General features: G+C 37.2%; 1 protein-coding gene across 6 annotated transcripts; it reads right to left on the bottom strand.

Annotated features, from left to right (window-relative positions):
- Positions 1-132: 132 nt before the first annotated feature.
- On the bottom strand, positions 133-25,211 carry LOC131944453 (protein enabled homolog). 6 transcript variants are annotated; one of them, XM_059305067.1, is made up of 12 exons: positions 24,883-25,025; positions 24,496-24,564; positions 21,284-21,402; positions 14,828-14,993; positions 11,546-11,711; positions 11,343-11,454; positions 6,254-6,306; positions 5,716-6,041; positions 4,805-4,993; positions 4,375-4,520; positions 3,759-3,904; positions 133-3,416 (listed from the first exon to the last, which is right to left on the bottom strand). In XM_059305067.1, the coding sequence occupies exons 3-12, from the start codon at positions 21,286-21,288 to the stop codon at positions 3,388-3,390; spliced, it is 1,338 nt and encodes a 445-aa protein (XP_059161050.1). In that variant the 5' UTR covers positions 21,289-21,402; positions 24,496-24,564; positions 24,883-25,025; the 3' UTR covers positions 133-3,387. The 6 variants fall into 6 exon arrangements, with proteins under 6 accessions (XP_059161050.1, XP_059161051.1, XP_059161056.1 ...); XM_059305068.1 differs by having other exon boundaries at positions 24,991-25,009; XM_059305073.1 differs by lacking the exons at positions 24,496-24,564; positions 24,883-25,025 and adding an exon at positions 25,192-25,211.
- Positions 25,212-25,335: the final 124 nt, after the last annotated feature.

Raw genomic sequence — 25,335 nt, forward strand, 5'->3', positions numbered from 1 at the left:
ATTCAATTATTATGCTTTAAGTGTACTATAACTATAAAAGCTTAACGGTCTTCAAAAACGATTAAATAAAACCATTGCTACACATAACCTGAGATCTAAAAGCAACCATTACAAATAAAAAGACAAATTCCCTTTATTAAATGAACCATTTATTTGTTATCTTGCTCTCAACAGTCAGCCTTTGATTAGACTAAGAGATTAGTTTATTGTCTGAAAGATTTAAATAGCTGCTGAATGTACAAACAGAATGTAAGCAACAAAAGAAGCAAAATAGTATAAATAGTACAACATAAAATAAAATTGGTCATCACAAGAAGTATACGGTTATCCGCTATGAGCAAGACAAAAATAAAAATAGTAATTTTACATTATATACATGCAAATAAAGAGTAATCTAGAAAATAATACAAATTCACTATTATAATCTTTACCTAGCAGGCCAAAAAGTTTGGAAAGTCAAAATCTGCGCAGCTATTAAAATTGTATGCATTATTGCTTTAATAATTATACTGAGTTTTTATACCCTGATTGAAAAGCTGTGTAATTAAATAAATAAAAATTCTGGAGTAAGACACAATGATTAAATTTAAAGACAATTTTTTATTACATGTAATGAAATATCTGCAGGATGACAAACAAAAATGTCAAATATTTTTAATTTTACTGGCAAATTATAAATGTATTATACAACTACTAGACTATAAGTATAAGTAAATAAGATTGTATCAAAATCAATCAAGAAAAAGCAAATGATAGAGTTGATCCACAGCACAATTAATACCATAAAGTGTCACATTACAATTATACAGCAACAAAACAAAGTTAAATAGCATGCAATTGAATACCTCTTTGGCAGAGTGTAAATAAAATTCTGGAAACATTTCATAAAATATGTTTCTATTGATCTACATGGTCAGTAATTGTCTATTATTTTATGTTAAATTAAATTTTGTAGAGAATAGTACTTGGAAATCATGTAAGAAAAAGTAGACAGTAAGTTTGGTATATGATTACACTAGTAGAGTTTGTTTCAACAAAGGTAATGAATAACTAGTTAACACAAATGAAAGCAGTATTTAAGTGTAGTAAGACATCAATGTTTCATTTAGCTATCATTTTGTATTTTTTCAATCCAAGGTTACAGTTTTTAAAACAATTTAAATTGCAGTTAGAATTTTGCAATTAACTTTTAAAACTTAATTTACAGTTTGTGAACCTAATGTAAAAACAATTTTTTAGCATAATGGTGAAAAATAATACTACCCCACTACTTGCTGGGATCTGAAAGACAAACTTGCATGCATCGCATAAACTGCATCCTTGTCATTTGGGTATTACGCTTTTACCATCTAAGAGTTAGTTATGTATCAAATACATTAGCTGTCAATATTGACCTTTGTCTCATTTAACATTGAGCAGAAAAATGTATAATACATGTACAACTTTTTCTACTGTAAAATTTTTTTTCATTAGCTAACAAAGGATCATTGTTACTATTTAAATGCACAAATAAATGTTGGCATCTCTGACGCTTATAAACTAAGTAAAGTTACATGCTTCATTAATTAATTTTTAAAAACAATCACACCCCCCCCCCATTAAAAAAAAAACAATAGGCTATTACATTTTTTAAATACAACTTTTGTATAAAATATAATGTAAGTAGAGCAGTGTGAAGTGTCTCTACTGATCTAATACTAAACTATCAACAATAAAGTACTTTTTGTTCCATATAATTTACATATATTTTAGGTGCAGTAATTTAAACAAAAAATTTACTACCATATGTTGATTCTCACTAAAAATGCAGTAAGTAATACTTCTTAAGAAAGTACTAAAAACATGTACAATTATATACAAGCCATGATTTGTCATGGTGATTTGATTGAGAGCACATTGCTGCTGTTAGTTAACCTAATAAAAAATTTCACTGAAAAAACACAATGAAGAAGTACATTGTATGGTTCATATTATAGGTTGCAAAAAGAATTTAAAAAAAAAAGTTAAAAAATTAACCAAGATTTTAACAAATTACCAGGCGAGTTTCAGCCATATCAAAATTAGAAATGATACTAGCACAATGATCAAAACAGTGATGCATGAAATGACAATCCAATCATTCATAAAGTGCTTAGTTACCAATATAATATTCATTTTAAAAAGAACTTAAGTGAAAGAGGCATGGCGAAATAAATATTGATCCCATAGTATAAATGTGAATTACATTTTTTCCAGAGTATATGATTTGGGAGAGTTGAATTTTAATATTTATAGCTATAATTTTTCATTTAATGTAAGTCCATTTATAAGTACATAAAAAAGAATTCATTTTATTCAACCACAATGTTATAGTCAAGTCATAGCACAATAATTAAAAGGGAAAAAACATTTTTGAATTATAGAAAATGGCATACAAAAAAAATGATTAAAAATAGAATACCTTAAGCATAAGGTAATTTTAAAACTTGCAAAAAGTGCACCTCTGTGTTTACTTATCAAGTGTAAGGAGACATTTATGATGGGGAGGGGGAAAACAATTGTTAAACAAAATTAGAAAGAAGTGCTTAATTAACACAATTTGATTATAAAGTAGATCAGTTGTGTGAAACCATCAAAAAGAAAATTTTGTCTATACACTATAACTATAACCTAATTGCAAGCAACATGATAGCCATACCAATGAACACCAGACTCTTTTTGATATTTTGCTATTGGAATTAAGAACACTTTATCAGCTAGCAAAAAACCCAGGAAAGATAAATATATACTATTAAAAAAGGCCACATCTGTATTTGGCTTTTAAAATTTAAATATAGAGCATTTTCTTTTCTCTTTCTCAGTGTAGTTTACAATATTTAAAAAATAAAATAAAGGAACTTTTGGTGGTATTAATATAACCTCAAGTTGTTTTAGCTATTTCCCTAAAAACGTATTAAGAGCAAAATAAATGTTTAAAAATACCTACACTTAAAAACTAGAGTCACCTACATTTGTAAATTCATTTGTAACTGTTTTTTTTTAAACCCTGATATTTCTTGTATTCAAGTAAATAATCCAGTATTTTTCAAGTGTTTCTTTTTTTAAAATGGTACAAATTGTTATGAAATGTTATTTTATGTACAAAGTTGAGTATTTTATTTTCTATTTTCTTTTTGTGGGGTAAAAAATATTTTCTAAACAAATCTGGATTTAAACGTTATTTAATAATAATATTTTCCTGACATGAAGAGCACAGTGTGCTCATATTCCATGTTGTGGTCATTAAAAGAAAGTCCAAGCCTATAGAAATGCCAATGCTAGACAACATTGATTAGAACAAGGCTATTTGATTAGTCTCTGTTGTGGCAGAGTAATGTAACAAGACTCGTTGTGTTGATGTGATCCACGTTATCTGTGTCCTATTTCTTGACGAAGAGCTGTGAACACAGTAATATATTAACATTGTGTTAAGACAGACAGATCTATTAAATATCTGACAGATTGTAATTCAACATACTATATCATCCACAATGTTGTGAATCCAAAGAATTGCCAGACCCATTAAAGAAATATTTTCCCAGACACACCCAATAACAAAAAGTCAGTATTACTGTATTTACATGATGTAGGGATTGCACAACTACTTGTGTCTGGCAAACAAAATCTATATAGCTCTATCACATAGTCCCATTAAGTTACAGTAATTTTAACACTACTTTGTACTAATTTGTAGTGTTACAATTTATTTTTTCAAACCTGAAAAGCAGTAAACAACAAACCTTCTATAATTTCATTTTTCATTTTGTATAACTCCCGTCGCATCTCTGCCAGAATTTCTTGCTTAAGTATTTCCATTTCTCCAGAGAGTGGTACCCCATCATTTCCAAGATTTATGGCTTCTTGACCAGTAAGTGATGGATTACGTCTGAGAAATTTAATATTGATTTAACAATGGATACTTTTTGTTTCTATGCCTAGGAATATTTTACTTCCATAACAAGGCCACTAAAAGTTGAGGAATTAACATGTTTATTTTTCACACAAACAGCATCTAATTAACACTCGCAAAAATACTTCTATCTCTAACAGCATAACTTCTCCACTACAGGTTTTAACTAAAAGATATAATTTAACAGACTACCACTAACAGAAAACTTTTTTACAAAAAAATCAGTCTCTTAACATTCTCATCCAACACCTTTCTCACTCTGCACATCATACGTCCATCCCCTAACTCCAACTCACTCATGTCCATATACACTTTAATTTTAACTAAATCACACATGACTTGGAATTATCAAACTTTTAACAGTTCCTTAATAATTATCCTTATCATGTCTAATTTTTTAAACTGAATACTAGCCTACATTAAAAAAAAATGTACATTACACTTACTTTCTCGTAGGTTTAGGAGATTCTGACCCATTAACCTGCCCTGGTCGAACTGTTCCCCCATTTGTGGCACTTTTCTCCCATGGTCTTCGTACATCAGGTGATGAACTTGGGTGAGGAAGAGTTGCAGCACCATCAATATTTTCTCCCTTATAATACAATTAATAAGTTTTTTATATGTATACTGGTAATCATGAATACAAAAAAAAATAATTGTTGAAATTGACAACTCAACCATGACATAAAAGTTTTAAAAGATTACATATGGAAATAATGAATAGCATGTAAATGATTAATATTAAGTAAATTACACTTTCTAAGCTCTGTGAGCTTAGCTTGATAAGGGATAGCTCAGTTAGTATGCCCAGCTACCTTTACTGGCTCAGGTGCCAATCAAATCCATACTAGAAATAGAATATTTATTAAATATTACCTGTACTTGTCCAGTTGTTTCTGATTTAGCTTTTCTTGCCTTGAGCTTTAGTTGCATCTCTGACATCATATCAATATGCCCGCCGCCACTACTACTGCTTGCAATGGCTCCACTTCGGTTGCTAGCACTGCCCACTGAGCTATTACTGCCTCTGTCTGCAACAGTGCCTACAACTTCTTTCTCCTCAGGCTATGGAAAAAATTTTACCATTGATTATTGCTCAAATACTGCACCATTTTGTGGCTTGCACTACCTACAGGTATTTAAGAAATAACACAAATGTAACAATACACGTTCAGCATTTAAATTACATGTTAGAAAAATTGATTATGTAATACCATTAACTGCTTCCTGAGTAAAAATTTATACATTAAAACAATGTTTTGGATATAATCTTTTCCACAGATAGCTATTACAACTAAAAAAATGTGAACATTTTGGTTGCTCACAATTTACAATTTTACATGAATTTTTGTTTAGGTAGGAATCTAGGTATTGGAATGGTGTTGACATGAATTATTTTTTATCGAAGTAATTTGCATCATACAACAGTGTAAAATTGTATAATGTCAGTTTATTATATTGGGACAGACTGGTTAAGTGAGAGAGAGTATGATTGCAAACTCCAAAAGTCCAGGGTTTGGACACTGGGGAGATGTGGCCTGTTTTCTAGGAACAGCAACCCATCTAGGGGAGAAAACTCCAAACTCAAACAACTGCTGTCTTTCAGATTGTCCGTGGGTAGACAAAGGCTATGGGAGCAATCCAGAAAGACAAGCAGGCTGGGGTCAGAATCAATGGGCCAAATGGAGTATTAAGTGTAACATTTTGAATGCTGGAAAATATGACAATCAAGAATAAAGAAGCAGCTCTGGTATTTAACATGGAATAAAGTGAATACTACCTACTACCTTATTAATTTTTCTGAGTTTAGCCCCTTGAAGAGCTGCAGCTAATCCACCTTGATTAGCACCTCCATTTCCAGCCTGGAAACCTGCTGCAGGTATAGGAGGTGGTGGTGGTGCAGGTGGGCCTCCAGATGGCGCTGGTCCCCCAGGTGGGGCGGGTGGAGCAGGTGGTGCAGGAGGAGCTGGTGGTGCTGCAGGAGGGGCTGGTGGTGCAGGAGGTGCAGGGGGCGCTGAGGTTGGAGGAAGTGGTGGCGTTTGAGCAGGAATACTTGGGGGCTCCTGGTTTATTGGGTACGAGTCTCTTGTGACTGAAGAGAAGTTACCAGTACCTGTTGACCACATTGTAAATAGGTTACAATAACATTACCAGGACATAATAATGTAACAAAATTAAACATCAGTTATTTGAATGCCTCAGTAAAATTAAATAGAATTCATTTAATATGCCTCTAACAAAACATCTCATGCAAGTTAAATTGTTTAAAAAATCTATGCATAACTTAATAACAATACTGTTTACTGTATTAAAAGATTGACATACCCCCACCTCCTGACATCTGTCTTTGATGTGTTGGGGGCTCCTCTCTGGTGATCCTGTTAGTAAAATAAATTGAGTAAATGTGAAACTTGTGGTCAAATCTGAGTAAAGCAGCCCGCTTTTCTCTGTGAATTGTGATATTTGTTTTACATCATCTACACCAGGGGTCTCCAAACTTTTCAGTCCGAGGGCCGCATTAACTATCAAATTTCAGTTCGGGGGCCAGTTTCTTCCAGGCATGTCTTTGATTTTTTTCTGGGCAAAGTTCCTCAGCAATCACTGACAAACGATTTTTCCTTGGACAAAAAGATCTCCGCGGGCCGGATGAGAGGACTTCGCGGGCCGCATCCGGCCCGCGGGCCGTAGTTTGGAGACCCCTGATCTACACCAATGACAAGGTGTTGAGATTTTGGTAGGTGTAGAATGCAAATATACTATTTCAGCACTATGCATTATGGGTACAAAAATAAAATCACAACTTATTTATCATAACAATGACTCCAGATTTTCATAGTGAATTGCAAGGTGTTGAGGTAATATTCATGAAAGTAAAAGAAATAAATATAAACACTAGTTGTATTGAAGAAAGCTGTTTATATTTTTTTGGTACGTGTATAACCAACAAAATTAACAACACTACAATACTGTAAATAAGCAATTACGGTTAAAAGTTTTTAAAAATATCGTTAGTTGTCTGAGTTTACAATACATTTTCATTTGTTATCTCCCTTGATTTTAGTCAAAAATGTTATGAATATTACAAATGTACACAGGCGCCTTAGTCTGATAGTGATAGGAGAGGAGGGGAAAGGTGATACCTCCAAGTCCCATCCGAGCGTATTAAGAACAGAGTAACTTTAAAAATATAACTCATCTAATACGTGGGTTGACGAAAAGTTACTGTCAGACTACGAAGGGTTTTGACCGGGCTCTGAGTCTCTAGGTCACTTACGCCCCTTTAGTTTTAAGGGTTCACGGCCGTTCCTTCCCTAGTTCATCCCCTTCTCTGCATATTCGGTCATGCCCTCAACAACACATATCGACGCCTCTAACCGAAAAGCGCGTCATTACTGTCACTTGCATGGGCCGTAGGCGATTTATTGGACAGAGGTCAAAAGTCGCCGAACCACAAGCACGGCCAGCTTTTGCCGTTGCTAACTGTATGTTAGTACCGGACCGTTAGCTACACGAATAGCAAGTCGGATAGCTTTTATAGATAATGCGCCTACCCTCTCCAATACAACGATGATTTCATTAACCATAGACACGTTATTTTTCGCTCCAGCACATATTTCACACTAGGGCCAGCCTAAACTCTCGTTCCCTTACAACACCATCAGACCCGTGAAACGGTCTCTCTACAACACCACCAGACCCGTGAAACGGTCTCTCTACAACACCACCAGACCCGTGAAACGGTCTCTCTACAACACCATCAGACCCGTGAAACGGTCTCTCTACAACACCATCAGACCCGTGAAACCGTCCCTATACAACACCATCAGACCCGTGAAACGGTCTCTCTACAACACCACCAGACCCGTGAAACGGTCTCTCTACAACACCATCAGACCCGTGAAACGGTCTCTCTACAACACCATCAGACCCGTGAAACGGTCTCTCTACAACACCATCAGACCCGTGAAACGGTCTCTCTACAACACCATCAGACCCGTGAAACCGTCCCTATACAACACCATAAGACCCGTGAAACGGTCTCTCTACAACACCCTCAGACCCGTGAAACGGTCTCTCTACAACACCATCAGACCCGTAAAACGGTCTCTCTACAACACCATCAGACCCGTGAAACGGTCTCTCTACAACACCATCAGACCCGTGAAACCGTCCCTATACAACACCATAAGACCCGTGAAACGGTCTCTCTACAACACCATCAGACCCGTGAAACGGTCTCTCTACAACACCATCAGACCCGTAAAACGGTCTCTCTACAACACCACCAGACCCGTGAAACGGTCTCTCTACAACACCATCAGACCCGTGAAACCGTCCCTATACAACACCATAAGACCCGTGAAACGGTCTCTCTACAACACCATCAGACCCGTGAAACGGTCTCTCTACAACACCATCAGACCCGTAAAACGGTCTCTCTACAACACCACCAGACCCGTGAAACGGTCTCTCTACAACACCACCAGACCCGTGAAACGGTCTCTCTACAACACCATCAGACCCGTGAAACGGTCTCTCTACAACACCATCAGACCCGTGAAACGGTCTCTCTACAACACCATCAGACCCGTGAAACGGTCTCTCTACAACACCATCAGACCCGTGAAACGGTCTCTCTACAACACCATCAGACCCGTGAAACGGTCTCTCTACAACACCATCAGACCCGTGAAACGGTCTCTCTACAACACCATCAGACCCGTAAAACGGTCTCTCTACAACACCATCAGACCCGTGAAACCGTCCCTATACAACACCATAAGACCCGTGAAACGGTCTCTCTACAACACCATCAGACCCGTGAAACGGTCTCTCTACAACACCATCAGACCCGTAAAACGGTCTCTCTACAACACCATCAGACCCGTGAAACCGTCCCTATACAACACCATCAGACCCGTGAAACGGTCTCTCTACAACACCATCAGACCCGTGAAACGGTCTCTCTACAACACCATCAGACCCGTAAAACGGTCTCTCTACAACACCATCAGACCCGTAAAACGGTCTCTCTACAACACCATCAGACCCGTGAAACCGTCCCTATACAACACCATCAGACCCGTGAAACGGTCTCTCTACAACACCATCAGACCCGTGAAACGGTCTCTCTACAACACCATCAGACCCGTGAAACGGTCTCTCTACAACACCATCAGACCCGTAAAACGGTCTCTCTACAACACCATCAGACCCGTGAAACCGTCCCTATACAACACCATCAGACCCGTGAAACGGTCTCTCTACAACATCATCAGACCCGTGAAACGGTCTCTCTACAACACCATCAGACCCGTGAAACCGTCCCTATACAACACCATAAGACCCGTGAAACCGTCAAGATACGAGTAACAAGTAACACAGAGATCGAACACTTGGACAAGATTCACATAAATATTACTGAAATACTGGTACATATAAATACTAAATTCACACAAATATTACTGGTAAATACTAGATCCGCACATTTTCCAAACTTGAAAAAACTCTGCTTCAGCTTCATCGAAATCCATTTCAGCACTGCCCTCGCCCTGTACAGCAGAACATCCCCTGTATGGGCGATGTTTACTCATCTCAACATGCCCGTATAGGTTGGGTTGAATCACGCGCATAGAATAGGTAAAGATACAGAACGACTATTGTATGCATGTGTCCGGGAACCAACTTCCAACAAAGGACAGCTGGTGAGCTCATTGAAAATGTTGACTCAGCTTGTCAGACCAGCGAGGCTAGGGCAAACACGGCCAGTGGTGACCAAATCAAAAGGTCAATTCAAATTTGGCTGTACATCAACATTTGCTACACTAAGCTGGACGTCTTATATAGGTCTCTATCCCCTGGTGTAAATATTGGCTACAGGACGTTGTAGTAACTAAATAAAACTTTAGGCTACCCACTGGTCTAGTTCAACGATAAGCCTTGCACAATTTTTTAATTTGAAAATGTTGAAGAAAAAATAAAAGGGTGCCATGAAACATCCCCCCCCTCCCACACAACATAGTTTAGAAAAATGCCCCTAGTTTTAAACAAAAACAGATATTTTTGTTTCAGCTACCATATCAATAATGTATTGAGATCTCTCGAGGCCTCCATATCAAATAAAGATAAGGGTCAATGGATAGGAAACCTTAGCGTTTTAAACTGAAATAATCAAAGTATTTCTGCTTGAACACACTCAGAGTTTTGGTGGTAGAGAATACATTGAATACAAATTGTTTAGCACTGCTAGGAACTGGTGTTTTAATCCTACATCTAGGCTGTAGAATTGTCTCATAATGGTAGACACATTGTGTCTGTATTATTTATGTAATAACATGGGACGGTGTGGTCAAGCAAAGAAGGCTCAGCTACAAACCCATAAGACTAAAGTTTGAATACTGATGTATAATGGGTCCTTGAAATGATTTGACCCATGATAGGTACTTGTGGTAAGGTACAGTCAATGAAGCTCCTCTTCTTTAAGCTAACACAAATAATTTCATTTGCCCCATTGCTCTGGTCATGTAGGGCAATGTATTGTAAGGGAACGGCATGGTTGGGTGAGAGAGTGCAGTTTGGTATCGAGTCATTAGCTGGGGACAGCAGCCTACCTAGTCAAGAAATCAAACAGTTCCCACCTTGCGGATGTTTTTAATTAAATGAACAAAGTCTATGGAAGCATATCCAGAGAGAAAAGCAGACTGAATTGTGAGTCAACTTGTCATAGGTTGCATAACATGTTAGCTCACATAACTGAACTATGTTGGGGGAAATTCCCATCCAATGTTACAAATAAGAACACAAATTTCAAAAATGCTATAAATCAAGAACAAATGATAAAGTTAACATGTAGTCTGGGTAAACTGTGGGTTCAGAGTGAATCAACATGGAACTTAGTGCTTTCTACACAGTACATGTTGGGTAATGTGATTTGTAACGGAATATTGAAATGGTTTAGGGGGAATAGAGCTGTGTGAGATTTACACCACTACCCAACCCATTGGATAATAGTTATGAACTATAATTATAAATTAATTAAACTACATGATAGTATATTTTATAACAACTATTAAACTATTTTTCAATTCTAGTATTCAAGTAGAAAAATACAAATGAGTTAAATATTTGTGAGTTATTTATACATAATGATAACGTTACTGATGATCACTGTTACCTTTTATATCCTTGTCTTCTTTTAGCAGATAAAGTTGATTTTTTAGACGCCAAAATGAATTCAAAACACATGATTCAAAGACAAATAAAAAACTATTGTTCATCTATCTGCATAAGATTAGAATGAGGCAGCATGAGAAGATGATGAGAGGTCATTCAATAACCCTTGTGCTTTAACATCCACTGATAGATATGGGTGATTCATGCGGGGTTTATCTTTATTTAAAGGTGATCAACTTACTTGTCTTCTGGTTCTGGTGGCACATTGATGGAATTGATAGCTTGAGCATAAATGTTGGTTTGTTGGGGTGGTTGTGGGGGTGCTACCATGGGAGCAGCTTGACGATAAAGTACTGAAAATTGAAGTGTTTATTGGTTTAGCAAAATGTGGACAGATAAAAATTAGTTGAGAATGATAAGCAATACTGCAGAGATGGGACTTACAATTTAATGTTTCTAATGCAGTCAACATTGCCTGGGAAAAGTTTTCAGCATCTTCCCGAGATGCAAAGTTGAGGCCATAGACTTGACGGCTGTCTCGCCACTGGTGGAATGTGGGGGTGGCTTGGTTGTACTTGAGTCCTTTCATTATTGCACAGTTGATTACCACCTTAAAGATAAACATTGTTGCACAGTTGATTACCACCTTAATGATAAACATTATTGCACAGTTGATTACCACCTTAAAGATAAACATTATTGCATAGTTGATTACCACCTTAAAGACAAACATTATTGCACAGTTGATTACCACCTTAAAGACAAAACATAATTGCACAGTTGATTACCACCTTAATGATAAACATTATTGCACAGTTGATTACCACCTTAAAGACAAAACATAATTGCACAGTTGATTACCACCTTAAAGACAAAACATAATTGCACAGTTGATTACCACCTTAAAGACAAACATTATTGCACAGTTGATTACCACCTTAAAGACAAACATTATTGCACAGTTGATTACCACCATAAAGATAAACATTACTGCACAGTTGATTACCACCTTAAAGATAACTAACAAATGGCTTACTTGGGGTAAATTTAAGCAATTAAAAAAACTTTAAACTTATAACTTTATGGATTAGCATGTTGATTATATTTTATTTTTAATTCCTGTAAAGCTAGACAATGTAATTCTATGTCAGAATCATAGCGGTCTAAATAAAGAGGCTCTTAATTAAGTAAAAGGACACTAAAAAAAGCCGCTGTATTAAAAGCCTTTTAGAAAAACAATGTTACATATGTACCAAACTGTTACTTAGTGTTGTAAACAGTAGGGAAACAAAAATTTTAATGCCTCGCTGTCTGGACTATTATTATAATAAGGGGAGTCCACACATTATAATTTCCCTCTTGTAGTGTAATTTTAACACTACATTTTTCAATTCTACCAATGTGACAGAGATTTTAAGTAATCTACCATCATGAGATAAAAGTTTTGCTAAAATATGTTATGTAAATAAAATGGAATTCATAACCAAAGGCCTTGTGGGTGTGGGGGGGGGGTATGATTTACTTCCTTTATACTTTCCTATTTTAAACTATCATTTCAAATGCTACACGATTGAGACCAGGTGTTGGATGTACAAGGGTCTCACAAGTGTTATCAATGTATCTCAACCTGCAAAACCTCATGGTCTTGTAGCTTACACCCACCCCATTTCCTGTAGCTTAGACCCACCCCATGTCCTGTAGCTTAGACCCACCCCATGTCCTGTAGCTTAGACCCACCCCTTTAACTTGAACCCACCTCATGGTCTTGTAGCTTAAACCCACCCCTTTAACTTGAACCCACCTCATGGTCTTGTAGCTTACACCCACCCCATTTCCTATAGCTTACACCCACCCCATTTCCTGTAGCTTAGACCCACCCCATGTCTTGTAGCTTAGACCCACCCCATGTCCTATAGCTTACACCCACCCCATTTCCTGTAGCTTACACCCACCCCATTTCCTGTAGCTTAGACCCACCCCATGTCCTGTAGCTTAGACCCACCCCATGTCCTTTAGCTTAGACCCACCCCATGTCCTGTAGCTTAGACCCACCCCATGTCCTGTAGCTTACACCCACCCCATGCCTTTAACTTGAACCCACCTCATGGTCTTGTAGCTTAGACCCACCCCATGTCCTGTAGCTTAGACCCACCCCATGTCCTGTAGCTTAGACCCACCCCATGTCCTGTAGCTTAGACCCACCCCTTTAACTTGAACCCACCTCATGGTCTTGTAGCTTAAACCCACCCCTTTAACTTGAACCCACCTCATGGTCTTGTAGCTTAGACCCACCCCATGTCCTGTAGCTTAGACCCACCCCATGTCCTGTAGCTTAGACCCACCCCATTTCCTGTAGCTTAGACCCACCCCATGTCCTATAGCTTACACCCACCCCATTTCCTGTAGCTTACACCCACCCCATTTCCTGTAGCTTACACCCACCCCATTTCCTGTAGCTTAGACCCACCCCATGTCCTGTAGCTTAGACCCACCCCATGTCCTTTAGCTTAGACCCACCCCATGTCCTGTAGCTTAGACCCACCCCATGTCCTGTAGCTTACACCCACCCCATGCCTTTAACTTGAACCCACCTCATGGTCTTGTAGCTTAGACCCACCCCATGTCCTGTAGCTTAGACCCACCCCATGTCCTGTAGCTTAGAACCACCCCATGTCCTGTAGCTTAGACCCACCCCTTTAACTTGAACCCACCTCATGGTCTTGTAGCTTAAACCCACCCCTTTAACTTGAACCCACCTCATGGTCTTGTAGCTTAGACCCACCCCATGTCCTGTAGCTTAGACCCACCCCATGTCCTGTAGCTTAGACCCACCCCATGTCCTGTAGCTTAGACCCACCCCATGTCCTGTAGCTTAGACCCACCCCATGTCCTGTAGCTTAGACCCACCCCTTTAACTTGAACCCACCTCATGGTCTTGTAGCTTAGACCCACCCCTTTAACTTGAACCCACCTCATGGTCTTGTAGCTTAGACCCACCCCTTTAACTTGAACCCACCTCATGGTCTTGTAGCTTAGACCCACCCCTTTAACTTGAACCCACCTCATGGTCTTGTAGCTTAGACCCACCCCTTTAACTTGAACCCACCTCATAGTCTTGTAGCTTAGACCCACCCCTTTAACTTGAACCCACCTCATGGTCTTGTAGCTTAGACCCACCCCTTTAACTTGAACCCACCTCATGGTCTTGTAGCTTAGACCCACCCCTTTAACTTGAACCCACCTCATAGTCTTGTAGCTTAGACCCACCCCTTTAACTTGAACCCACCTCATGGTCTTGTAGCTTAGACCCACCCCTTTAACTTGAACCCACCTCATGGTCTTGTAGCTTAGACCCACCCCTTTAACTTGAACCCACCTCATGGTCTTGTAGCTTAGACCCACCCCTTTAACTTGAACCCACCTCATGGTCTTGTAGCCTAGACCCACCCCTTTAACTTGAACCCACCTCATGGTCTTGTAGCTTAGACCCACCCCTTTAACTTGAACCCACCTCATGGTCTTGTAGCCTAGACCCACCCCTTTAACTTGAACCCACCTCATGGTCTTGTAGCTTAGACCCACCCCATGTCATGTAGCGTAGACCCACCCCATGTCCTGTAGCTTAGACCCACCCCATGTCATGTAGCGTAGACCAACCCCATGTCCTGTAGCTTAGACCCACCCCATGTCCTGTAGCTTAGACTCACCCCTTTAACTTGAACCCACCTCATGGTCTTGTAGCTTCCTTCCAACCACCCTGAACGTGTTGTTGCTGGTGTGTTGATAAATCTGCACCTTTGAAAGTCCTTGAGAAGTGCCACTTGGCACCCATTTTTTATTATTGTCATCATAGATCATCACGGAGGCACGGGCAGAGATGATTGGTACCTCACTGTGGACACAATTACTTCAATACTTAGTTTTAAAACAACAATAGTAATGCCTAAAACAATGCAATAGCATAAAATAATAAATAACTTCCTAGTACCAAACTGATTGTAATCAAACTAACAGACGTAATAAGTTGAACAGTTAATTCACTCAGATACATGTTTACTTTACTAATTGGATAACAAGTGTTGTTAATTATTTAAGTTACCCCCACCATTTAGGATTAAACCCAGTAAAAAATAAAAAAACATAAGTGACAAGGATTAATTAGCATGTGGCAAACAGTAAGCAACATGCTGGAAGGAGGGGTGAGGAAGAAAATTGTTTATGTACAGTTTATTTATAGATAAATCTTCACATATTACAAGGGGCAGACACTAGGAAGTACAAAATACAATTTTTTTGTTGACAATTTTACAGTCTAGTGTCAGGATGAGAGATTAGACAAAAGCTTTTTTAAAACATGATCTAAACAGTCCCAGGTTAACAAATGGAACATGTCATATCTTAAGTTTAATAAACAGGCCAGAAAATGTAATAAGCTTCATGGTAAACATAATGTCAATCCCAGCACAAAGGTGTAAACACAGGTTTTGATGAGACAAATATCAACCTATTGGCTATAGACTTAAGTAAATACTTGATAGTATTATCTAATTGATTTTTTTGTTTTTATAACCAAACCAATTATCTACTTGATGTATGCTGGTCCTTACAATTAAATTTCTACATTTTTGTAAACAAAATTAAAGTGAGTGTCTAACATGAAATTCTGAGTTTCTAGTCGAGCTTGGGAGGGTTTAATGGCAAGACCAATCCAACAACCAGCTCCCTTACAGAACATATTGCATGCATCATGGAACGTGTAGTGTTAAAACATTTGAAATGCTTAGTTACCTGTGACAGGAGTGTACAATTATTCTGTAAATGTATGTATCATAACCCACGGGAAAGAGGGGGGGGGGGTATGGGGCGGGAGATGCAATTGGCAGCACGAACTACCTAAAACATGAACTTCGGGGCCTGATCGAGTGGGGTTGTAGCTGACGTTTCCTTCAGAACGTCATACTGAGACACCCAACAAATACATCATTAATATTGTTAGTCACGAAACTTGGCTATTAGTTGTACAATACACAGAATATCGGTAACTACGACAAGCGCAGGTATAATGTACAGGCGTGCAAGCCAGGAGTATTGTGTTGCTGCCAGCGTGTGCACGCAAATCGTAAGGAATAAAGCTCAAACATTCCGTCAGACACTTCTGGCTGTGTCAATGTATGTTTTTTTTAGTCATGTCGCCACTTTGTTGTGTGAATTTGTGAAGTAAGATCGCGACTGTGTTATGTATATCTGTGTAGTAATGTCCCGAATGTGTTATGCATATCTGTGTAGTAATGTCCTGACTGTGTACCTGTGTAGCAATGTCCCGACTGTGTATGTGTGTAGTAATGTCCCGACTGTGTTATGTATATCTGTGTAGTAATGTCCTGACTGTGTTATGTATATCTGTGTAGCAATGTCCCGATATGTACCTGTGTGGTAATCTCCCGACTGTGTTATGTATATCTGTGTAGCAATGTCCCGACTGTGTATGTGTGTAGTAATGTCCCGACTGTGTTATGTATATCTGTGTAGTAATGTCCTGACTGTGCATCTGTGTGGTAATGTCGCGACCCCATTAGGCCTATCTATAACTTATCAGAGACTACACACCAATCCACTGCAGGTGCGTGAATTACTCAACATAAGCAATAACTTAATATACGATTATATTATCTAAACGGGGCTGTCACTATGTAACTATCTAGAAAAACATATTTTTCAACTTCAAGTAGACACCAACGAACATGGGTCTGAAATGCTAAAAAAAGCAGTACTTGGCCACTGAGGTTTGTTCCTACCATTGATCCAATTTTTTTTATTGGTATCTAGTCAATAACGCAGGGTGTAAAGAGCGTTCTGGTCCGAGCTTCCCAATACACCGGTACAGTCATACCTACATCGAGTACAAACTTGGCACCCCCTCGTCAGTGGACTAAAGAGGGCAGTAAACAAACGTAGCACACGAGCAACAAGCCGAGGGGTCGTATAAGCCCCCTCCCTGAGTCACGAACATCTCTTTACACTTCCTCGTCGCGTGAGTGGATTTCATTACAACCAGCGCCGATGTTTGGTTACGTAATGACACTCGTTTAGAGGATGAAAAACAAATCAGATCTCTCCACGTGTGTGTGCTTACAGATAACTACAATCATAATACCCCACCCCATCCTTAACCTCCAGGACAGGGAACTAAAACTACTGACAAATGGGATGCTGTTTGTATTTTCCGTGGGACCACAACAATGTACCAGAAGTTTGCGCTACTACCAACATTCCGATAAAGAACAGATTCCTCCTAAACATCGAAACGTGTCTTGTTAGACACTACCCCCATCTTACAACCAAAACTTAATTTTTAATTCTACTATTTAATAAAAACAAGTATAAAGACTTTTACAATTATAACCTTTAAAATGCACTGAAAATAGGAAAAGAAACTTTCTCTTTTTAGTGCAATGTTTGGTCGCCCAAGAAATATCTCACACACTTTATAATAGACTTTTTATTTTCTTATTTTCAGTGCACTATTTTCAAATACAAGAGTAAGCCGATGTGTAATTTTTAATACCAACAAATACCTTATTATAATTTTAATTCGGTTCAATTAAATTAAGCCGATACCCCTCCAACTAAAAATATTCCATATATTACACGATTAGTAACTCCAGAAAACAATTATCTGCCCTTGACTGGAGTTGTCTCTGATGCCTGAAAACCTCGGCGTATACAGCTCATTTGACTGATCGTGTTTCGCTACTAAATATTTCCCCTTTTCTTACTTAATATAGTAGCCTAATCTTGAAATTAATATTCAATGATTGATTTAATATCTAGTCAGATAAAAAATATTCTTTAGCTTTCATCGGAGACGAATGTATCAAGAAAATTGGACGAATAGCTGTATTAGAAGTATGTAAAAACGGATCCATAGAAAAACAGACATTGAGAACTAAGTTGAAGAGTATTTAAAAACTTTAAAACGCTTTAGATTCTTGAGGGAAAAAAGTATGCATATGTCTAATAGCTGCAATCAGCATTAGCCAAAGTGACAGCAAGCAAATCACACCCCCCCCCCCCCTCACATACACTCAGAGAAAATGAAAGAGATCTTTCCTGCTGGATTAGCAGGCGATTTTATCAATGAAGAAATATGACTGATCAATACTGGCGAGAACAAGTTGACCCCGGCGACGGGTGACCTCATTTGCTAGAGTACACATTATCTGCGCACCACTTTTTCGTCTGGCGTGTGTCATACTCCCCTACCTTCACTGGAGAGGTGGCGTAACATTTCCCTTTAGGTGGCATATATTCCTGGGCATAGAATCATTATGCTAGTCAGTCAGTAAGTTGGCCTAAGGCGGCGAAAGCCAAATTTTTGCCAACCATGTGCCTATGTGGCACTAATCGATAGAATAAGCTGCACGTGATTAGAGTTGGAAACTTCTTCCAGTACAATTTAGCACCACGCGCAGTCTTTGTTATTAGTTGTGAGAAATCGGTGACCTTTGAACTCCTTGTTATGACTAACTTGGTCCGTCTTGTTGAGCACAATGACACGCGCTGCGGCTATGATATAATTAACCAGTTACTCATCCCTGGAATATCCTGCATCAATATTTGTTCAATGAGAGACATTAATTTGGTATTTGTGGTCCAATGGTAGACATAATTTGGTATTTGTGGTCCAATGGTAGACATAATTTGGTATTTGTGGTCCAATGGTAGACATAATTTGGTATTTGTGGTCCAATGGTAGACATAGTTTGGTATTTGTGGTCCAATGGTAGACATAATTTGGTATTTGTGGTCCAATGGTAGAAATATTTTGGTATTTGTGGTCCAATGGTAGACATAGGTTGGTATTTGTGGTCCAATGGTAGACATAGGTTGGTATTTGTGGTCCAATGGTAGACATAGGCTGGTATTTGTGGTCCAATGGTAGACATAGGTTGGTATTTGTGGTCCAATGGTAGAAATATTTTGGTATTTGTGGTCCAATGGTAGACATAGGTTGGTATTTGTGGTCCAATGGTAGACATAGGCTGGTATTGTGGTCCAATGGTAGACATAGGTTGGTATTTGTGGTCCAATGGTAGACATAATTTGGTATTTGTGGTCCAATGGTAGACATAGTTTGGTATTGTGGTCCATTGGTAGACATAGGTTGGTATTTGTGGTCCAACGGTAGAAATATTTTGGTATTTGTGGTCCATTGGTAGAAATATTTTGGTATTTGTGGTCCATTGGTAGACATATTTTGGTATTTGTGGTCCATTGGTAGAAATATTTTGGTATTTGTGGTCCATTGGTAGACATAGGCTGGTATTTGTGGTCCAATGGTAGACATAGGCTGGTATTTGTGGTCCAATGGTAGACAGGTTGGTATTTGTGGTCCAATGGTAGACATAAACTGGTATATGTGGTCCAATGGTAGACATAAACTGGTATATGTGGTCCAATGGTAGACATAAACTGGTATATGTGGTCCATTGGTAGACATAAATTGGTATATGTGGTCCACATGAGAAATGAAGCCCGCTCATGCACTCTAGATGCTACTTGGTTACAGGAAGACAAACATGAGTGAAGGAGGATTTCCTGTCCCCAACTGGGCTATATGACAAACATATAATGCTTCACTGCTACTGTTTCTATGTATGACATTGATCTACATATGTTCATGTATACAAACATTTTTTTTTTAAACCATGTCACAAAACAAAACACAAAGATTGTGTGACTGCTAAGCATAGTTATGTTCCTAATGCATTATGTAAAGAATCAATAAAAATAAACTTGATGTCAGAGATTAGTGAAATCACTGCTGCAAGGTGGTAAAAACAAATGCATTATTCAGAAGACAATCATAAAAGAGCTGCTACCTCTGACAACATCTGAGCTAGAAGCTAGGGGAGATAATGTTCAGTGCACATTTGTCTCAGCTTCTTGCATGGAAAACATTCAGACACACATTCGTTTTCTCAAGACACACAAGTCAGCTCAGTTAATCTTTCTAACCTGGGATTGTTCATGGTAAACACAAGGGATGGGTAGGGAAGGGGAAAATACAGTGTGTCACATGATCAGTTAGGCTGAAAGTCAGAGGACTTGTTACAAACTTTTATAAAACCTGTTGACAACAGAATAAGCATGGCATACAACAGGGGAGATAACGGCATGCAAACAGCTTCTTATTTTTACACTAATACTTATTTCATCTCCTTTTTTTATACTTGTCAGACACAAACTTATTATAACAAGATCTCTGAGTATGGATGTCTATGCTTCATGTAAATTTTGTGTACAAGGTGGTCTAAAAAAATGACAACACCCAAAATAAAAATATGACAATGAATGTTTAACAACCCAAAATTATTGAGTTCTTTTCACTGGCTTCCCTGAGTCTCAGATGGCTACCTGACTCAGAATAAAGTGGCTGGGATAAGTGCTGACCACTCTATAAGCCAAGGTCAGAGTAACAAATTAACTCTACTTATCTTCTTTATATATAGTCAAGCTCCAGGGGGTGCTTTTATTGTTTAGTCTAAACATTGCAAGGATTACAAATTGAATTGTGGTACTCATTTAAAAAGAAGCCCTTAGAGCTGATGTTCTGTTAAAATTAATATAGGCTTGGATCCAAAAATTTGAACTTCACAGAAATATCATTTTCAAATTCTGAGCCAAATCTATCTCATTTACTAGTTTTAAGTGGTAACTAGATTGTGTGGTGAGAAGCAGACCTATTGGCAATGAATGGCATACCAAGTGAGGTAGATACATAAAATCTATAAAAATGAGGAAGAACTTTTTAAAAAATCTAACAATAAGGTAACGTATAAAAACATACATGTTGATAGGATATTTAAATTCTTTTAAACATTTAAGATATTTTTGCCAACAAGGGTGCGGGATAATGTTACAGGCAGATATTTATAACTGTATTATGCACACAAAAAGGGTCATAGTTATTATCATCCCAACAAGCAAGAAAATATTTATGGCAAAAACACATACAATGTGGAATACTTTAAAAGCTAGATTAATCCAAACACTTTGCCATAACAAAACTAGTTTTACTATAAGTCCCCACCCCCACCCCAGTTAATATCAGCTTTTAAAAAATATTTGCTAGGACGTACACGCAAGCTTTATAATTTGAAAGTGAACATTAAAACCTACCTCATTTTTGTTTAGTTGATACAGTCTCACTGGTCCAAAGCAAGTGTGTTTTGTGAAGGCTGAAGAGTTTCTGTTCCACCACTTCTTAGTGTTAGAGTGATTAAAGACTTCCTTGTTATCTGAATCATAGACCAGTTAATTTCCCATTAAATACCTCCCAAGTGATGGCTGGTTGTAACAGGTGTTCTACTGTTTATTTATTAAATTAAGGTGTTACGAGACCTTACAAATGACTTATGGTATGATGAAGGTTGTAAGAATAGTTAACACATTTCCTACTACTTTTGTGCTTTAGTACATATTGTAATGATTCTAATGACAAGCTCTAATCAAACAACACCAAAATGTTGTTTTAATATTTATCAGTGAAAAGGTCTCTTGTGACTGCCTGAAGAGTAACACAGAATCATTTCATTATATAGAAAAGATTAGTACAGCCCTCTCACATTTAAAAAATTAAATATCAGATTTAAACATTTTGTTTTTGTTTTTCTCGTTAAAAATTTAAGCCTGTCAGCCTCTGGATTTTTTTAATTTATGCCAACTATGAGGCTAGTTGTGGCTAATTATTTTTATCAGGTCTTAATAATTAGTACTAATTAGCCATCATGACTGAAATAATTAATATGTAATATCTACAAAAAGTTTCACTGTAATTTAAATTAAAATACTTCTTAGTAAAGCATCAAATTTAAGGCCTAATTTAGGAACTGAAACAACTTAGTTTTGAAAAATCAGTCACTCACTTCATGATCAATGAAAATGTAGAAAAATAAAAATGTCAACCTATGACAAAATATAAGTTTACCAAGCTTGTTTTTTTTTTGTTTTAGCTTCCTGTGTTCATTAAGCCTCAGTTTTTTGTTTTATCATTTATATTATTTTTACAGAATCAGTTATTATTAAAACACATTTACCACTGTAAAATATGCATATGCATTTTAAAAATTTAACTAACCACAACCAAATGGTTTTAATTTTGTTCAGTAAAAGTAAAAGATATTTAACCTGTTATACATTGCCTTGGAATTTAATTCAAAATAGGCCTATGTGTTCAACTGCAAAATAATGCTTCCACCTAACACTGTCAAGGTATTTACTGATTACTAAGAACAACTTTAAAATCCAATTTCTATGTGTATAGGTAGGGTATCAGTTTGCAGGACATCACCACCCCACCCCTGGTTAAAAACAAACTACAGTAAGACATTACCCCCTGTTCATTTAGAGATCAATACTGACAGGATAGGTTAACTTAGCTATAGGGTTATGAACTGGATACTGAGAAGGGTAAACAAAGATATAATGATATAATATGCACTCTATCCCAGTTTGTTGGGATGAGCTATTCCTAGATACCAAATATATAATATTTTGTAGATTAAAACTCAAGTTTTTTAACAGTCTGCCCTTTGGTCACAAACCAGAGTCACTCCTAACCAAATAATGTCAATCTCTGCTTCTCAATTACAATTAAGTTTATTTAAGGGTCTACACCGATGAATTCAAACACTGCTTATCTCTTAAAATTTTGAACTGCAAAATATTAAATGAATAATCTGTATTTCCATGCACAAATGTAGTCCAAAATTAACAAACACACATTTTTGAAGATTTTTTTTCTCTTAAAAACTTAACCGTCCACTCAGCTCTGATGGGTACTTAACTCAATAACTCATGTTATGGAAATAAAAGGCTGCACCCTATCCATTCCTATGCTGAGGTCACAAAAACAGGTGAACTCTACTTCACTTGCCCCATGGACTGTACTTTTACTACTTTATTTGAAGATGTGTAGGCCTAAGTCAGAATTTTAAAATTTATAATGTTTTTTTTTCAGATCTTTTGTCAGTTTGTTGATGTTTTGTTATCTTATACTTTGCAATAATATAGGTTAAATTAAACAATAATTTAATTTAAAATTTAACAATGTCTCACTACTTTTCTGGAATCTTAGCTGTTGGGGAGCGGGTTTGTCCACCCTACCTAAATTCAGCATTTTAAAATTTTTTTTAATAATATTATTGCATTAAAATATTGATAAGATTCAGAGAAATTCACTGAAATTGGCTGTCCAAAAGCAGATGTGGTTCTGGTTGTTAATATTTAGCTAATCTATCGCTTTAGGTATGTAAAAGCGGCGGAGGCTAGTAATGTGAAAAGAAGGTGCCCCATTAAATTCTAGTAATTATTTCCCAATTTAAGGAATACTTATGTTTTGAAAGTTACAAAAATGTTTCAAAGTTTCATTCATGTACCTGTTTTTATAAACCATTGTATTAAAAGTTTTCAGCAATAAATAAAGACTAGCGATGTTTTCACCAGATGCAACAAAGCTCGTTTACTTCAGAAGATATCTTGTTTAAGTTTTTCTTTGGTAAACTTGTAGCAGGAGATTCAGGGGAAGCCACTCTATTTTATAAATATAACAGATATTGCTCACAAACACTGCTGTTTACAGTTAATTTCTGGCCTATATTGATATATTTAGTCATTGATTTTGGTTTACTATTCAATTATCTATAATATTTGACACAAATATATCACAATATACTTCTTTTAAAGCCTTAACAATGAGGCAACTTTTTCTGACATAACTAGCCTCGGCCGATTTTACGTACCTAAAACGATAGATTACAAAATATTTATTATTTAGGCCTATCTATATATATAATTCTCTTCTTGGAGACGATAGAAAACACCAAGCTGTAAGCGCGCCTAGCAGCCCCCTCTCTTCCTCTCTAGGCATATCGCTAACACACCCACCCCCACATGGTCTGGTGAGCTGTGGTTCACGCTAAATGTTCACAATCGTAGAGCTGGGTTTAGTGGCGGCTATTAGGGGCATATACTTTAGTTTGAAATGATTTTAAACTTAGGAAAGGTAGCTAAGAGGAGGCTGCTTTCACGGGGGGGGGGGGGGGAGGGGCTAGGGGGTTGGGGGAAAGGAGGGTTTTAGTGTTTTAAAGCAAATATTTTCAGTGGCAGCATTCAAATTATGAATTACTGAAAAGTAGAAAATAAAACAACTAAATAGCGGCGTATGATTTGCCGCGGTCGGCTCTAGGCACTATATTTATTATTTAGTTAATTAGTAAAGTTAGAAATGCCTCCTACTTCTAGTAATCTAGATTAGTCTAAGATTAATTTAGTAGGCTTAAATAATAGCAAATAAATAGTTACAGCAGTAGCTTATCCAATAAATTTAGTACCTTCTTCTGCAGGCCCTATGGGCCAGGCCGCTATCAGTATCAGACTCAGTTAAACTCGTAGGGCTAGACCTACAAGTACAAGACTAACAACTTACTAACAAGACTATGATAATTTTAAAATTGAAATTTTCTAGCATAGGCCTCAGGCTTTCCCTCACTTCTACTTAGAAGTCCTAGATTCTCTCTAGATCTCTACTTCAACTTTTCAAACATAAAATAGAGCCTATTAAAAATAATATAAAATTGATAAAAATAAAAATCTAGAATCTAGATCTAGACTTCTAGAATTTCTTTATTTTCTTTCTAGCTAGACTTCTAGATTAAAGTTCGCTGTTATTGTACACAATAACAACATATTTAAATGACGTTAATACAAATAGATCATACGTTAAATCGCTTATTTAAAAGAATAAAATAGATTTCGATCAATATTCCGCTATGAAAATTGCACAAAAATCACTTCATGGATAAGAAAAAAGAAAGATCACTTCCTACATTGACGCCATGTTGTGGACATCATCTGCAGCACTGTTTCATTTTTAAATATAGACCTAGATCTAGGCTATTGATTAATATAATACATTTTTATAAAATAAAAAATACTTTTCGATTAAATAGTTTAGAACCAAATTAAAAAATAACTAATTCAATTTTTCTAAATAATAAATGATATTTTATAAATTGTTATAGATCTACCAGAAGCTACAAGGCGCATTGATCGCTTTATTTATAGAAACGCAGCTTTAGCAGTAAAAACAGGTATTTTCTTCGATAGTTGAGGCCTAAGCAATGAGATCCAGCTAACATTGCGTTTCCCTGTTCGCCCGATAGGGAAAACCC

This window comes from Physella acuta, unplaced genomic scaffold (assembly GCF_028476545.2).
Source record: "Physella acuta isolate Inbredline_101_S28 unplaced genomic scaffold, ASM2847654v3 ptg000494l, whole genome shotgun sequence".
In the NCBI taxonomy this organism is placed as follows: Eukaryota; Metazoa; Mollusca; class Gastropoda; family Physidae; genus Physella; species Physella acuta.

What these genes read in the sequence shown, in the direction of transcription:
- LOC131944453 (XM_059305073.1), bottom strand. An exon ending in ACAGATGTCAGGAGGTGGGG is followed by an intron (nt 6,042 to 6,253) that starts GTATGTCAATCT and finishes TGTGGTCAACAG; the next exon opens with GTACTGGTAACTTCTCTTCA. An exon ending in TCTCCTAAACCTACGAGAAA is followed by an intron (nt 3,905 to 4,374) that starts GTAAGTGTAATG and finishes TAAATTTCTCAG; the next exon opens with ACGTAATCCATCACTTACTG.